The following is a 17773-nucleotide window of genomic DNA, read 5'->3' as shown; positions in this document are numbered from 1 at the left end:
TACCTTCGATGTAATACAGTCCCTGGTGATCGAATTAGGACCACGTAGAATAATTTCACTTTTACGCTTATAATCGTACGATACGTGGGGTTATACACTTATATCGTAAACTCCTTCCGTTTTACACGTATTCGGGATCACGGAGATCCCGAGGACGGAGCACCGTGTCGCAGAGCGAAATCCGCGGTAGCGTCCGAGTAAACTCACCTGGCAGTCGATGCATCGACAGCTATCGGTCAACGAACAGGTGAGACCGAGTATCTCGACAGCCTCTTTGTACAGTTCGGCGCTGGATTTTCGTTGCCTCGGCGGCGAGGTCGGCGCACTGACTGTACCAGTGCCCGATGGTCTTCTGCCGCTCTTCAGTCTCGAAGAGGACTCTCGAGACAAGGAGGAGGTCGACGTCGATCCTTTCGGCCGATTGTCACTGGTGAGCAGTGCTCGACCCGCTGGCGATGCGAACAGTTGCAGCATGTCCATATCCTGCGGTCAAGGATGATTATCAGTCATTGAACATTCATGGCAACCGCATTTCCGGCCCGGGGATATCGTGCACACCTTCGGTACCGGTTCAATGTTCCCTGATATACATATACCTCTGTAACTGTACCGTAACCACGCTGACTTTATGTTCTCCCATAACCCTCATCCCCTGTGCCATTTATCGACGAGCGCGTTATACAGGGTGTCCCATGATTCGTCAACTTCCCGAAAGGGGGTGGTTGGTGCTTCCCGAGACCATTTCAAGCGACATTTTACTTAGCAAAAATGTCGCTTGAAATGGTCTCGGGAACCACCCCTGTATACGATGCGTGTACGGCGCGCGCCGATTGTGACTAGGTTGAAAGAATATACAATCGGAAACAAAGCTTTCCCGATCGCGAAAAGTGTTTGAATACTTAAGATTGCGGATTGCAAGAAATAATGTTCGAAGGCCGACCGGGGGCTGCTTTAAGCTCCCAGACCGTTTCTCGTTCTCGCGTGGGAAATTACGCTCGTTTCCGGAACAACCGTCGACTATGATAAATGGTGGTGGTAAGTCAGCTTAAGAGAATGAGATTCTTTGACAATCCGAACCTCCGAGAAATAGAGGGAAGAAAGAAAGATGGAGAGAACGAGAGAAAAAAAGAAAAGAATCCGAGAAAGATAGAGAATGGAAGAGAGGGTAAGTTGCAGGCCGGGGTTCGCGCAAAGGCCTCGTCACCGTCTCCTTTGAACGTCTCTTTTCTACTTTCTACTTTCTTTTTTTCTGCCGCTTTCGAGAAAGACGGTGACTTTTTGGCGTGGCTCATCGCGGCGTCGTTAGAAAATCCGTTTCGCCGGGGGCGCGTTCGCGGTGGAAGGTCTCAAAGAGCTTACTTCTCTTTCCCTTTCCCTTTTGGCTTTCGCTTTCTCGCTTTCTCGCCGATGCGAAACGAATGAGACAGCAGAAAGGGACGAGGTACTCGCGAGATACGTCTTACCTCGTTAAGAGAATAATGCCCTTCCGGCGCAATGTGCTCCTCCCCCCGACGCGACGGACCAACGAGAGCCAACGATGCGGAAAAGCGAAAACGACCGCGAGCACCTTCGCCGAAGGCTAATCGAATTTATCCGACGATTGCAAACCTCTGGCAGCCCGCGGAATACCAATCTAACACGTTCAAATACCATTTTGCAATCTCCTTTCAATTTTATCTCGATCATTAGTTTTCTTATATTCTTTTTCGCGCGTAGCTGTTTCATTAAAAGTTGTGGTGCGCTAACATAGCCGACTGTGACCAAGAAAGACGGTAAATTACAGGGTAAATTAGATTTTGTGCTTTTCCGTGCCTTTGCCGGTCTCTGATGCGTTCTAAAATTCTGAAAAATATTACATATTTTAGTTATTTTAGATTTTTTTTGAAAACTTTTTTGTGCTTTGTGAAATTTTACTCGGAGGAGTTCTTCTTGGTCAGCTTTGGAATGTAATGTTTCGATAGTTATTGAAAAACCTTTAAGGGCAGTTTTAACCACCTCGATTGGCTAGGCCCCGTTTCATTTGAATTGCTCGGAATAATATGAAAGGAACACAGTTTTATTTGCACGAGCTCCAGGAAGTTTTAAACGCGTAAAAATTGTGTACGCGAGCTGGAGGGTCTTTAGAAATGAAAATAAATTAAAATGAAAGGTAGAATTTCAGAAAATCAGAAAAATTTGTGTTAGGGTGATGCGGGTCGCGGAACGATGTTCGTTAATCATGACTAGACTGCATCGCACACGCGTTTATAACGAGTACCAGCATCTAAAATATACGGACGATGAAACGAAACCGTATCAAGGATGAACAAGGTTTTCATTTCAATTATTGTAACTGGACTGCAGCTTTTTATGCGCATATCCACGCGCGGTAACGAACCAAACGACCAAGAGCTTTTTGCTTTAACATACGTTTTCGGCTACGAAACGAAAAATATTAAATTCGCGCTCGGATTTGTGAAAGTTTTAATTTTACCGGACTTTTGTGTCCACAGCATTTTCTGCATGCGCGTAAAGATCGAATTATGACGAAGCTTTCGAAAGATAAAATAAATTTTCGTTCTGAACATTTGCGGAATTGAGAACGAATATTGAAAGAAAATTTTCACGTTTGCCGTGTACAATGAGAATCAATCGAGAGAATGAATGAACCAGCTGAGAATTTGTAATTGAAACGAAGCTCGAGACGAAAGCGCCACCCACCGTTTCTCCTTTTCGAGAGCACAAAGAAAATCCTGAGGAGTTCCGTGAGCTCACGCGTGACTTTGCTCATGCATTATTTAGCTAATATTGTCTGAGAGGTTCTGTGTGCCAGGAATAGGCAGGAATTCGAGGCCTTGTTCGAGTTCGTATCGAGTTCCTGGTACAAAAGCGTTCTAAATACAGAAATCTCGGTGAACACCTTCCCCGTCCCGGCGCGGCGCGGCGCGGTGTCTCCAGGCACGTGCGACGTTGATTAAATCTCGCGTGGACAGGAGGTAAGCGTGCTTAATTATCGGGGTCGGATCATTAAAACCGTGGCTTGGTAGCACGGGTAAAAACCGCTCGCACGAACAAACGATCGCGGTTAACGCCGTTAGAATGCGGACGCGCGACGATCGTTTCCCTGGAAGAAAATAATTGGAACGATCCACGGCTCACGCGAGAAGGAAACTTTTCCACCGAGGCTCTTTGCATTACGATCATTTGGCCGGTTGTTAGAGAGCTCCGGTGACACGTGAAAACGCGGTAAGATCTCGCGCACACCGGTTCCGAGTACGTTTATCATCGAATTACTTAATGATAATGATAATTCTTTAATTCTCTCGCACTTCTCGCGAGAACCATCGCAGATTTAACGAGTCGAGTAATGACCGATTGCGGCGAATCAATTGTGCCAACTCTCCACGCGATTCTTCGACGCTCCAGCCAATTCGGTCGCGCATACGCTACAGCATAAATCGAGGAACGATATTCGGTAACGAAAAGGAAACTCGCGAGAAACATCGACGAGACCACGGCATATTTTCAATCGGGCCGGCTGCGCCAGCTTTTCGTTAATTGAAAAAACAATGAATCGACCAGATACGCGCGTTAAATATTCCCGGCCCGATGATGCATTATTAAATGTCCATTTGCGTCGTCGGATCGCTCGAAGAACCGCGTCGATTCTTCGAGACGCCATTGCTGCGATTAAAGCGCTTTTCTGATTTAGAAAAAAGATATTATACACTCGAGATAATAGTAGATATGTCTGTAAAAAATATTTGGTACTCTACCGTGTTTCGTTCCTCTCTCTCTGTTCTAAAAAAATTCTAAATTGTTCGCGAAAATGACTCTCGGAGTGCTCCTTTAAATTCGACTTTGGCGAATCCAGGGACGTCAAGTGGCAGAGTATCAAGCGGTCGAAAGGAACCTCGGAAATCTGCGCAGCTCTGAAAGCGTTCGCGTCCAACGGTATTGGCCACCGCGGTAAACGTCTACGGGAAACGGGAAACGGGAAACGGGATGCGCTTTTGCCGAGCGTTCCGTTACCCGAAACCCGTTGCCGAGAACCCTTCGACGGCGCGGCGTAGCTTAACGCGCGCTCGAACGCTTCACCGAAAAGCAGCCAAGAATGGCCGTCGAAACTCGACACCGATTCAATGGATTCGATCCGGGCAGCGGGAACTTTATTCTTTACACCTGTTCGCGTTAAGTATCTTCGAGTGATCTTACGGATTTCCGTCGATTCGGAACGGAGCTTTCAACTGATTCGACTTCCGAAGTTGTTCTTTAATTTTTCAGAAAATTTTATGCATCTGTAGAAAAGAGTGGTAGAAAACATTAGAAAAACGTCGGAATACGAAGCTTTAAAGTAATATTTGGAAAAGACGGAGGACTTGGTTGGGACACGGTGGTATTACAAGTTGTTCGTAAATTATTTCCACGGTTCTACGCGGTCATCCGTTGAAGGTTTCTCGGGGAAAGTATATTTGACGGTTAAACAAAGTCTCTCCGTGGTTCTTTTTCGTTGAAAAACGAAGCTTTCCCTCTCCGGTCTACACCGAGAGATAATATTTGGTCTGTCCAGTCAAAGTTTAAGTCGCGGGGGCCACCAAGTTTTTCCTGTTGATTAAAGTTTCACGAGAGACTGGCAGCGATTCCATGGTGTACCCCCGACAAGCCTGTCTAAACCGGACAGCTAGCTCGGAAACATGTTAACGAAAGATCCTGCCTCGAACAAATTAAAAACAGAACGTTCAGCTAAACGCTCGCAGAAGCTTGAAAACAATTCTTCCCACGAAGTAGAGGAAGACAGAGAGAAATTTGTTCAAGGTTTGGATCTCTTGGTAAATATTAGACTGCGAATTTTATGCATTTATGAGAAAAATTTGAGTGGGTACAATTTAAAACAGTGGAAAGGTTGCAATGATTTAAGAGTGCTAATCTATTTTTCTCAGCTTGTTAAAATTATTCAAGTAAGAGAGAACTGTTTACGTGGCTCCAGTCGCTTGCAGTTGGTGCAAGCAATTTTTATTTTGCATAAAGATCCGCAGTCTAGTAATTATTTTCCCTGTAGAGGGACAGTTCTTTATCCTTGGAGGGATAGTCTTCGGTCTATTGTAAGTAAGGACGATCCAGGACGAGAGGCCGTCGTACTCTGGATCTCTGGTAGCAGACAAAAGAGCGTACGGGAAACGGCGAAGAGATCAAATGCCGGCGGGTAACAAGTCGAAACCCGATTCGATGTATCGGGTGAGCGACTGGACGGAGCCCTCTCCCGCGGGAATCGTATCCAGCATGTTCTCGTATTTCCAGGAGCGAACTTCGCCTTTCGCCGCTGATAAATAGCTCGAACGGAAAAGGACAAGTTAACGCTGACCAGTTTTTTCCCCCTCGAAAATTCCTGGGTTCCGTGCGCGCGCCAGCATCATGGGAACTGCGCGAAACCCCGCGAGATAGCTGGCGCAAAATTTTCTCGGTTGTGTCTCGAGACTTTGCTCCCGTGCGAATTAAAAGCTCCGAGAAACGTTTTTGATTCAATTACCCGGGCCGAGTTATCGTTGTCGTCGTCCAGGGAACTCTACGCTCGTTATCGCTAAAGATTCGACGATTCGCAACGATCCAGGGGCGAGCTCTCTTTCTCTCTCTCTCTCTCTCTCTCTCTCTCTCTCTACGATTTTCCCAAAGAGAATATTTCTCGTACGAGGCTGTCCTGTAACGAGCTCGTTTATCGAAGTTACCGCGAACACGCCGCTCGACTATTTTCCGCGGAAGTTCCCTCGCCGCGCCGGGCGACATTTTCCAAGTTTCTCGCCGCGGATACCGGATGGCTGAAGTTTCTTTACACATACTCGTACGGTTTTGTACACAGTCACCGCTGATTGGATCGCTTTTCTCCGGAGACGGCTCAGATGTCGGGAAGAACCGTGGGGGGAAGTTGCTCGAATGAAATGTTAAATGTGCACGCGATACTCGAGGCGTTTATTAAATCGACCGCGAGCCTCAACTTTACCTTTGCTCTCGTTTGTCTTTTGTTTAATTAGTTACGCGGTGTTTTCTCTATTTGTTTCAGCAATAAAATCATCGTGATCTGCCATCGATGGCAGAAGAGTACCACTGTATCCCAGTACACAGACCGATTAAGGCCGGTTCGCTCTCGCGAAGAGTCCGCGGAAATCCATAAACGGTGGCTCGATAATCGTCGAATTAAACATCGAAGCAAGCACCGGCCTCGGTCACGAATAAATAGGCTCGGGCTCGGGCTCGGGCTCGCGCGCCGGTGTTAATTCGGCGAGCGACTTGTTTCTGCAAGTAAAATATTTTTATAAGCCCCGCGGGGCCGCCGCGCCACGCCGCGCCGTCGTAATTGCTTCGAAATGAATTTATCCGTGGACAAGTATCTCCGGGACGAAATATATACATATATACGGGTGCCTCGTTTACGCCGCCGCGCCGCTCTGGCAAACATTTTATCGTGCCACCTAATTACCCTGAACTGCGACTGATTGATCGATTCAATTCTCCACAGTGAGATACCGGAAATTCAATGTCTATGTCACCGCGAAATCGAGATTCCTGCAAATTACATTCGGCCTTGTGTAAACGGCACACGGAACGCTATACACATATACATACAACAACGTGTACACACGTCGGAGGAAGCGGTCGTGGACCGTTCGATGTCGATACACGACCGAATTGTCCGAGACAATTCTTTCCTAATAATCATGATGATTATACGGATCTTGGGTCCGCAGTGGCCCAAATAGAACTGTCGCGAAAGGAATGTGAACTTTTAAATATTCTGTAAATCACCCGTTCATTATTGCCACGTTCTTCATTACAGGCCACTATCTCGTTACGGTAGTCCACCAGGAAAATGAGCGCATAGAGAGCAAAAATGGCTCGAGCGGTCCATGGCAGGTCACGGTTAATAACGCTCCGGTGCAAAAAGCTGTCCGCCGAAAAACCAGATACCGGGCCGTACAGTGGTCGCAACGCGATTACGGTTTTTCGCTGTCAGAAGTTCGGCAGGTTAATGCCTTCGGCGCGGCGGTCCAATTTCCGAATTCGGTACGCGGCCCCCCGACCCGCTTCGATATTAATTTGGAATCGGTGAACGCGCGTCTACGTGCCGCGCGTTCCCCGTTAATCAAGTTAAAAGCGCGCGTACGCGGGGTAGCGCAATCGCGCAATAATAGTTGCGTCTAATTGGCCCTCTTCTGCTATCCCCTCCTGCTATCCCCTTTGCGTGCCGAATGGTATACTCACCGGCAAGGATTCGGGCGTGTGGTCCAGCACGTATATGTTGTTCGTGTATCCATATAGCATCGTGTCCAGATCTGAAATCCAAGGAGCGAGCAGAACATTAAATTGGATCTAACCGTTGACAACGCGCAACGGGACGGAATACTAACGTCGCGGAACCCTGTGCGTAGTTAGCTGGCTAGGCTACTTCAATGCTCCAATTACGCTCGCGCTATCTCGCCTCGCCTTGTCAGCCCTGCCCTCTGTGTCTTCGATACCGGACGACCCGGGAAGTTGAACGGCTCAATCGTAAAACCGAAATCGCTCGACCGATTGTCTCCGACTCGCCGACAGGTTTTTCGATAGCGCGACGCGAGCGCGCGAGGTTCGGCAAAACTGATTTTCCCGGTTAATATGCGGTTAATCATCGAGCCGCCTAACCTCCGCTAAAGCAGTTTTTCGCCAAGTCTCTGACAAACTTCGCCGAAGGAAAAAAATTATCGACGGAGAGAACGCAATTACGGAAGGTGTGCACTCTTCGGCGAAAGTTTGTCGCAGCCGGAAAGAAAGATTCATCGCGCCAGCAGACTTCGAACGGGAAAGTTTCTGACGTTTCCCGCCCCCCCCCCCATGCTACCGAAAATAAGGGTCCGGATTAGAGTGTGCGGATCGAATCGAGAAACTTTCGATAAATATGGTACGCGTATTATCGGTAATTCTTTACTCCGGCTTCCAAAGGTCTGCGATGATCAGCGAAGCGCGGCTTTCACGGTTCAGTAATTTCACTGAAATTCGCAATATGTATGTACACGGAGAAAGAGTTTAACTGTTCACCATTCGGCCATAAAAATGTGAATTCGGGAGATGGTCGAATGTGAACAAAGCTACTAGCAGAATCAAAACTTAATAGGTCGTACGTTTTATCAGGTATATTTCGCTTGATCTGATTCCTCGCAATCAGACTGCAGATTTCTGCGGACATTCACATTTTTCTACGGTCGAATATCGTATTAACAATTCTGTCAGATTAAACGGTCCGATGGAATCGTTCCGAAATTTCAGGGATTGATTCGCTTATGGAGTCTCCGGTCGACCGGTAATGTACGTTGAAACGTGTTCCGAAAGATTAAGTAGATTATCCGGACGTTCTCGATTAAAATCCGTGTAGAACCGGAGCTTAGTGGATCAGGGTCAGCGATAGACGAGCGCGCGAGGCTCCCTGGCACGAAAAGCCATTTTGTATCGATACATCGAGAATATACGATTGTAATATCTCTCCGGGAACACTTGCAAACACCGATATATCACGGGAGTACGGTGGAACGAGCACGATTTATGCGCTGAAATCTCAGACCGAGCTCAGAGGAGCGGAACAATTTTTCAGAATTATTGCCGGGCGTGTGCGGCTATCTGTCGATGGCCGAGAGCCACTTCGGCCCCGATCGCGATTCATTTCCATGCGAAATATCCTTTATCCTGCGGCCCGGCCCGGCGCGGCGCCCCGCTGCTATTTTTACGTGGCCACGCACTCGTAGACTGATATTCGGCGAGGAATCAATCGGATTCGAAGTTCATCGAGCCGTTCGCGATATTTCCGGATCGTTCACGGGGATCGATCAACGGTCACCGAATACAAGAGACTCCCCGGCTCTCATATTGGCCGCCACGCCGCGCCGACCGATTCGCGGGTGTTTTTCAATTTCGGGTCAAGCGAAACTTCTATGACGCCGAGCTCTTATGAGAATCACGCTCGTTTATCAATTCCATCTTTGAACGGCGCTTCCGCGCCTTGCGTTCATCGGTACGCATCTCTACCAATTGTTTAAACAAGTAAATTAGAACGAACGTGGTAAAATGCCCGCGATGCTCTCGGTTAATTATTTGGTACGGGCGTTAACGGTACGTAATGCATTTTACCATAATGTTCTTTACTATACCATTAAAGCGCTTATGCAATTTCTCTTGCTTAATATTTCAGTTATTTCTATCTCGTTTAAAAATGGTATCCTCTCGTTTCTTCGGGTTTGCACCGCAACGGGCTCGTTCTAATTAGTCCACACGTTCCCCTAAATTTTTCTCTATTTCGCAGAGCTCGTTATGCATCCGCGACCTGCATTATCCGCTCGGTTATTGACCCGTTCTACTGATTTGCGTTGCTAATCATTTGCCTGTTTAGACACCGGCCTACTCTGCTTGCTCTCGTCGATACTATTTTGTTTGTCTCTCGCGCAACGGTTGTTCTACTTGGTAGGGTGAGAGGTACTCTCCTGCGTTCTACTTGTTTATTTTACGATCGATCCGCTCCACTTTTTGCCTCGCTCATTAATTCGAGTTCGCCTCGAAAATGATATTAACGCGAGTTCATAACTGTTCACGGGTGCCATCGAGGAGAGAGAGAGAGAGAGAGAGAGAGAGAGAGAGAGAGAGAGAGAGAGAGAGAGAGAGAGAGAGAGAGAGAGAGGGAGGGGGAGAGAGAGAGAGAGAGAAACACGGTTCAGCTGCGTCGCGAATAAATTATTAATTTGATACGTCGCGCGTCGCTTGAACTTTTATCGATCGAAAAATCCCACTCTCTTCCCCGCGGAGGTTTCGGGGCCGGCGCGAACGGTACTCGTAAAAATTACGAGAGCAATTATACGGGTGCGTTCCGCAATTAAACGACGCGTCCGGCTCGCGTTTCCACGACGGGTGAAATTTTTCAGCGAGCAACGGCTCGCGTTACGGAGGATCAGTTTCCGGTCAGCTAATTCCAGGCGCAGCTTTCGCTCGAGCCGGGGCACAACCGGCCCGGAAATAACGAATGAATTTATCCCGGCGGCGACTGTTCTGCACCAATGGCGGTCACCGAATGCAGACGTATACACAGTGTAACGTTATTACCCGATCCGCGCGCGCGCGGATTCCCGTTCCCGCTTTCTCTCTCGCATGTGCCCCGTCCGCTCTCTGTACTTCTGTGACGAACGTTAATTATCGTTCTGTATCCAACCGGTCCTCTCGGTTTAATACCACGGGTCCCGGTTTCGGAGCCAGCCAGCTGCGTTCCAGACTCGTTGTGATAAATTGCGATCCGGTTGAACGAGCTCGTTGTCTTCGGATACGCAAACTCCGGAGTAAAGTGTCTGTATTTTCATAGCATTCGAATATTATCTCTGCGTCCGTTAAACGCTGTTCCGATCCCATCAACTGAATTATTATATTCGCTCATTCGTGACCTCGCTTTCTAAATATTAGGTTGTTCCAAACGTTTCTTTCGTGATGCCTATACAATACAATTCATATCGTTATATCGCACAAGTACAAGTATACATACGGAAACAACGCGATCACATCTGTGTTCGATACCTAATACTTGTGCGATGTAACGGTATTAAGTGTACGCGTTGCGAAAGAAACTTTTGGGACAACCTAAAATTTCTCCTGGCTTCTACAGTGCGGATGGATTTCTACGTAGTTCGTATCGCGATGCCGTGCCATTTGATCCGGAGCACCTTCCGAAAACAAAGGGCGATGTCTGCTCGATGAGCCGTCAAACTATCGGCGTGTCGAGCTATCGAACGATAAATTACCCGCGAACGAGTAATGTTATTGCCATTAGCGAAGTGTGACAGCGATGGTAGCCATTATGGCCGGCTTGACGGTTCGTTACTGTTAGAACCGCGATTAATTGGGGAATTTGCGGATCAGCAGTGTGGATGCCTGTGAGGCATTAAACGGATTCACCGGCGATCCATCGTCATAGGCGAATACTTCGCATTGCAATTACGGCTATAATATTAATTCAGGCTCTCCTCGTCGCGTCTTCGATAATTTACGAAATTAATACGGCCACGATTACCCGTGCACACTGGACGAACGTGATTCTAATTACTCCACGCATGTACCAGCTAAATGTCGATAATATGGATATCAAACTACCGTGACATGGATCCACCGTTATCGCACGCGAACATATTTATGAAAATTCGAGAAAAAAACTCCGCGTCGCTGTCTTGTAAGTTTCCTAGTTGTTTCAACTTTGCCACTATCCGGTTGGCGAGCGCGCACGCTTACAATGCGCGGCGGTAATTCACTTTTACGTGTCATATCACGATTGTTCGGACATCCGTGTACATTTAGTTCGGTGCCGAGGGGGCGAGAAAAATAATAGCGATAAATTTTCATGCGAGCGGAGGCGACAAGGGCGGACGGGGGTGGATAGGTCAGCATAGGAAAGTAATTAGCAATAAATCGTGGACGGTCTGATGTGCCACGCGTTCCTCTTTCTTTATGCGCCGTCGGGTAGCGCATAGTGTGGTTTCCGGTGGAATGCAAAACGCAGCCACGAAGATGGATGCGGACCGAGGCGAATCGCCGTGCACACAGGCCAAAAGGAAAAACGAAATCCCCGTGGGACGCGCGCGAGAGAGAGAGAGAGAGAGAGAGAGAGAGAGGTGTCCGTTGAACGGTTTCACGGCGGCATTACTGCCGGGGCAGTTTAGCCTCCGAGAGTGGGCTAGTTTCTCGTCCGAAATATTCGTAAAATTATTTCTACGCGTTCACGTACCGTAAGAGATTCGCCGACCATGCGAGAAATACGAGCAACAATTTTTATCTGTGGGTAATAGGCGGTGTCCGACTTACATATAACGTTTTCCTCTACTGAAACTGCGTTTAAACGACCCTGATAGATGCCGGGAAAGGTTTCACCGACTCGGCGCGGCGCGGCGTGTCTAAAGTCATTTTCCTGGCTGAAATTATTTATCCTCGGCTGACGGGGCGGGGGTAGCCTCCAACACGTGCGCCGGAATCGGCTTTCCTCCGAATATATTCGTCGTCTTTTGCGTAATGTACAGAGATTTATCAAGCTTGACTCCCCGTTGCATCGCAGGTTCCTCGGATGCATTCGTGGCGCACGGGTTCATCGAGCGACGGAACTCGAATGTTATCGAGTCCCCGATCGCTCGGGTTGGTTTTCCCGAGCCACGGATCTCGATCTGAAGACGTGGTTTAGATCAAAGGGAATATGCCGGTGAATATGCATACGTCGTTTAACGATATTTCCGATCGGAACTTCTCGTGGCTTTGCCCGGAGCCGTGATTTTCATCTCTAAACTTCCCTCGGTGCAGCTCTCGGATCACTGGTCCCTTTCGATTAATTTGTCCGACCGTATACCGTGCTCGATCTACTCGCCCAGCCAACAATCTTGTCGCAAGCATAAACAATCGTCGATTTCTTTCTCTAATCCGTCTATTCTACCAACGAAACCACTTACCACATGTTATCGACTTACGCGTTGTATCGTATCATATACATATAAACTCCGCAACTTTATCCTAGCCCAACAAGTCGCGGTCGAAGATCTCTCTTCTCGATCAATTTCTCTGACCATGCACCGCAGCTATTCTACTTAGGAATTCAATAATGGCGCTGTCAGGCTGCATACCTAAACTCCATAACTTTACCCTTGCCCAACGAGGCATATTGTTAATCTGCTCCTTCATCGATCACGTTCGTTTCGCTGCCACCCATTTCTTCTTATAAACTTGTCTGACCATTTACACTAACTGTCGCTACTTACGAAGCTATTTATGTTATTAACCCTTGTCAGTCCTTGCAACTCTCTATCCTAGTGTAAGAAGTCACAGTTGGCGATTACTTCTAATCAGTTTGCCTGACCATATATACAGTAGCTACATCCATTTACAAGGACAATACCGACGTTGTCGGCTTACGAATGTACACGTACCGCATAAGTTCATCCCTGTCTAGCGAGGCAGGGTATCAGCGTTAACTCTTGTCTCGTCGCTATCTCTATTCCACTTGTCTGACCAGTGGCGCTCTGACCTTGTTCCACTAGTTCCAAAAGCGTTTGCGACACGGTATCTCACCTCGGCCGACCAGAAACTCTACCCTCTTTCTACCCACTTGCCCGACCAAGATCTGCCACTATATCACTTGTTTGGTTATGGAGCGCTCCTGTGCAACGTGTCTGGCTAGGCGATCGTCTCGTATTACTTGCAAAAGTTTCACAGAGCTGTCGACTGTTTGCACGATTTCCCTGCGACGCGACGCGACGTGAAACGGGCCTGTGCAGGCGGCTCAGCCTTCGTCGTCGGTCCGCCGCTTGTAATTCCCCGTGTAGATGCAAATTTTATGCAGTTCGGTAAGTCGCTTAAGTTCTGCCTCTGCATGTTAATTGGTTCCGAGGGAAACTTCTCGGAAAGCGTCTCGGACCTACGCCAACTTTTTCCTCTGTCCCCGAAGCTTTTCCTACGGATCCTGCAGTCGAACCAATCGGATTACGCTTGTAATTCATGAACCGCAATGAATTATATCGCTCCAATGCAATTTCGACACTCTAAACTCTCCTCCACTATTTTTCAATTATCTTCGACAAAATGGTAATTGCACTATTAGGTTGTTGCATATGAAATGTCCGATTTTAAAATGCGACTCTTATAAAACGTTTCGATCAAGATGAAACTTTGAGGTAGGTATGCACAAAGCTAATGCTTAACGGTACACGTACCACGACCACAGTCAAATGACCGGTTCTAGAATTTTTTTATTTCACAATTAATGAAATTGTGTAAAGATGATTTCATAGGAAATGACTTGATAAATATCTTTATTAGAGCACATATTATAATAAGAGAACCGCGCAAAGTCTAAATGAATTAATTCTTGTCATTCTTCGAAGTACGTTTAGTGTTACAAATATCCTATGTTCAATTTTCAATTTTAAAATTTAGATGTATTATATTACTTTACTTGTAAATAAAGTTTAACTTTTTGGTAAAAATGAGGTGATTGATTACCGGATAACTTGGTAGTCGTTGGCGGTAAAAAAGAATTACAAAATCAAGATAACAGTCTGGTAAATGAAAAGTGTGAATAACCATAATACCTTATTTTTACCGTAATACAATCAAGAAACTTGAAATTTCTAGATAGTGTAGACATTGTGTAGAAAATTGCGTTTGTTTAATGTCATTGCTAAAAATCGGACATTTCATATGCAACAAGCTAATACATACGTTAGATTAAAAGAAGCAGCGCGTCCATTGACAGGTCTGAAAAAGTTTGCGACGTTTCGAGAGCGTTGGAAGGAGCGATTGCACTGTCGGGCCGCGGCCGTCGCGTCTCGTCGGGTACGCAGGTTATCGACGAGGTAGGCAAAGTTTGCGCGGCTCGCATCCTAACGAAGCGTGGATCGAGGAAATCAGCCTTGTCATCGGCGCATACGTCGCCGACCCGATGCAATTTCCATGCAATCAAATGGCAAACAGTGCGCCGCCGCGACGCGGCGCCGCGCCGTCAGGTTGCTACGTCGCTGCGGACCGTTTCCGCGAGCCGTGTAGTTCCATATGCAAATTGCGCGCTACGACCTAGCACGTCGTGCAGCGAAATCGAATCAATATTGCATTAGGAAGGCCGGATGCCACCGCGATCCGAGCACAGCCCCCCTACTGCACTGAATAAATTATACCGAAGCGCAACGCCGCCCCTGATAAAGCGCACTTCTCGCCAATCGGCTGTCCTCAAATTCGGGATTCGTCGTCCTAGCTTTCGCCGAGCGGTTTCGCCCCTCGAATATCGAGCAAGGATTCCCATTCCTCGCCATTCCGGCTCGACGACGCGACGCTCCGCAAATATCCTGCGACCGAGACGAGCCACATTTTTTTTCCATCGGTTTCTAAAAAAGTTGCGAGTTGCGATCCGTCTGCATCTATTTACCATTTTTCACGATCGAATTCGTTTATCGACGCGCGAAATTTTCTTATCAAAAGTTATTTTATCGAAACTTGCGCGATGAAAAGGATTTCGGTACCCCCTAAAATTTAGTAAAAATCTCCCTCTTATGATTTTTTCAAATGATTGTTCTCGGCTGGAGTATTTTTTCTGATCGACAAATTTCGAGGGAACAAAGGACTCGGCCATCGCGAAATAGCCCGAGAAACGAGAAACGAGGCGAGTGGGTGAAAACCGTAATGTCATGGACCCTGACAAAAGGCGGCGGACGAAAACTGTACGAGACTATAAAGAACTCATTTCCACGGTCCACATTATACGCTCGTGATTAGAAAAGAGATCATCGAGTCGGAGATTGATTCTGTCGAGGTCAGTGGAGCGTAGCGAGTTATGGCGTTTGATATCGGCGGAGCGATAGGTCAAGGGGCGAAGTCAATCGAGCTTTCCGAATAGTTTCAGCGATGGATGCGTATTATCTCTTTGTCTCATCTGTTATGAACAGAAACGCGTGTGACGTGAATTCTGCTGCTAGGATAGCAGCAGAACGAGGACGTTTTCGGTAACTTTGCACACAGTGCTAATGGAAATTTACGCTAATACTCGGTACATTTTCGAACTATCACATTTCAATACAGTATGTCTGACTTACGACAGCCGTTCCTCCTGTGAATTATTTCGAGCAGAACAACGTGAAATATATTATATTAATATCGCCGCTTTACTCTACAGATTTGGCAGCGACGCGCGACGCATCCGACTTATGAGGCCTTATGCTACTTGGAGAATCTGGTCGCTGCAAAAAACAAGAGAATCGCGATGTTCAAAGGCGGTAGATTTTAATACGACTCTCTCACCTAGATTCACACCTTTCAAGTCTGTAGTTTATATTATATTTGACTATTAAACAACTGAGATATATACTAGAATAGAGACCATAAAATAATTAATTTAATTAAACAGTGGAGGCACAAAGTCGAAAGGAAGCGCGATGTGATTATATTCTCAGGTTTCTTGAGCGAGCTTAATCGACTGTTTCTCGGAACATTGAAATCGATTGTCTTGTTAGGTAAGACACAGGGGTAAGCAGAGAAATACGATAGTCGATAAAAGATGCGATCAAAGGGAGAGGGACGTGTTCCGGAGTTTTGATCAACCGGATGGAACAGGTTGCCCGAGGTCGAGTATTCGACTGGCGTCACCTCTCGTTAGTTCGTAACGTTATCGAATGATCGTTAAAGCCGGAAACACAGCGTTTCGATATCACGAGCGTTCACCGTCGTCACCGTATCCCCGGGCTAGATGAATGAAATCGGCTACGCTATTTGACACCGAGATAGGAACGATAGATTAGGGGGTGAAATCAACCGAGGTTCCCGGAACGCTACGAAGCCCGGCGCGGCGCGGCGCGGCGTGTCGGTTGGAGAGCAAATACACCGAGGGCCACTTGGCTAACGCTAAATAATTCATAGAACAGCCGAGGCGCGTCTATACGGGAGCCGGTGCGGTGCCAATAGCCATTGGACCGTTCATCACAGACTATTGATTGGACTTGAGGCTTTCCCTGGGCCGATCCTTCTCTCTGTCCCCTCTGTGCTCGACGCGAACTAACTTCCTGAAACTGAACGCAATCAGGCGACGTATGACATTTGCCAATCACAAACGGATGTCCCCGAGCTCCAGAAGGGCTCCCGGATACAGGCTAGACGCAGTTAGCACAACCCCTGCTGAATAATTCATGGGACTCGGGTCGATGTTGCGCTTCTCGTTTCGACCCACCTTGAAAAATATACTGCAGCTTGATATATTCCACAGTGTGTCAGTCATCTACCTCTTTCTCTCCTACACTTTGTAATACAATGCACTACCGCGACTCGCACACACGACCGTCTAAAAATTCTTCTTAACATAAACATGAGATGACACAGAGTGCACGCCAAGACGCAGCCGAATATCAAAGCACCAATTTTGTTTTCACTGTACCCGAATATCCCGCCATGGAGCCAGACAAACAAGATACAGTGACTCGCGAAAGTACTTGTACGCACTTTAAAACCGCATAACTTTTTCATAATCGGACTAATCGACCTGACTTTTGTTCGAGCAATCAGAAGAATTGATTTACCAAACGAGAAACGACAAACGACAAATTTAAAATGCTCTCTGTAGCAGACTATCCTGGATTATACACGGTTATTCACAGAAATAGACTCGTATTATAATTCGTTTTATTTCGAGACTATCTTTGACCATTCCCTTTCACTTTACCCCCAGGCAGAGCGCGTCGAATAAACGCTTTCGTATTCAACTGGAAGGCTCCTCGTTTTATTGGAGTGCGTGCCGTAAATCTCCCGGCGTGGCGGTAATAAAGCCGTGGCCGACGTAATAAGCTCTTACGGGCTGCAATTGTACGCCGCGCCGCGTGCCCCGATCTTTTATTAATGAGGTCAACTTTCCCGTCTTCCCTTCGCTGCATCAGCATAACCGCACCCTTTCCATCCGGGCCCTGTTATTCTCCCTTCGTTCGCGCCTCCCTCCTCGTCGTATCAAGCAATAACGATTCGTTTGTTGGGATAAAAACATGCTCCGTGAAGGTGGACTCCCCGCCGAGCGAAACAGTTCAACAACTGGCCCTCCCAGAGCAGCCGGTGACTTAGTTTTAACAAGCCTCCCTCTTCGCGCATCAAGTGATTGGCCCACCGAGAACTCTGCCGACTAATTGGATTTTGTTATCGCTTTGCTTCCCGCTCTGGAAAACACGCTTTTCTTTTCACCGATGCGCGATCCGCGATGCCGCCCTTTCGCGATAAGTCACGCACTTGACCCGTGCTTTCT

At 47.3% G+C, this 17773-nt stretch overlaps 2 protein-coding genes across 11 annotated transcripts in view; one reads left to right on the top strand and one right to left on the bottom strand.

Annotated features, from left to right (window-relative positions):
* The window catches only part of LOC143211590 (uncharacterized), a 150377-nt gene that overhangs the window by 9707 nt on the left and 122897 nt on the right, over positions 1-17773 (top strand). The window lies entirely within an intron of this gene.
* LOC143211583 (uncharacterized) overlaps positions 1-17773 on the bottom strand; it is a 134087-nt gene that overhangs the window by 7776 nt on the left and 108538 nt on the right. For 2 of the 4 annotated variants that reach the window (XM_076429404.1, XM_076429405.1), the window contains 2 exons: positions 7234-7304; positions 208-483 (listed from right to left, as the gene is read on the bottom strand). In XM_076429404.1, coding sequence (XP_076285519.1) covers positions 208-483; positions 7234-7304 — 347 coding nt within the window. Of the gene's footprint in view, positions 1-207; positions 484-7233; positions 7305-17773 lie in introns of those variants that run through there. The other 2 variants (XM_076429402.1, XM_076429403.1) reach the window with 2 other exon arrangements.

This window comes from Lasioglossum baleicum, chromosome 8, assembly GCF_051020765.1.
Source record: "Lasioglossum baleicum chromosome 8, iyLasBale1, whole genome shotgun sequence".
In the NCBI taxonomy this organism is placed as follows: Eukaryota; Metazoa; Arthropoda; class Insecta; order Hymenoptera; family Halictidae; genus Lasioglossum; species Lasioglossum baleicum.
The sequence above is the reverse complement of the archived record's forward strand: the minus strand, read 5'-3'. Positions and strand labels throughout refer to the sequence as shown.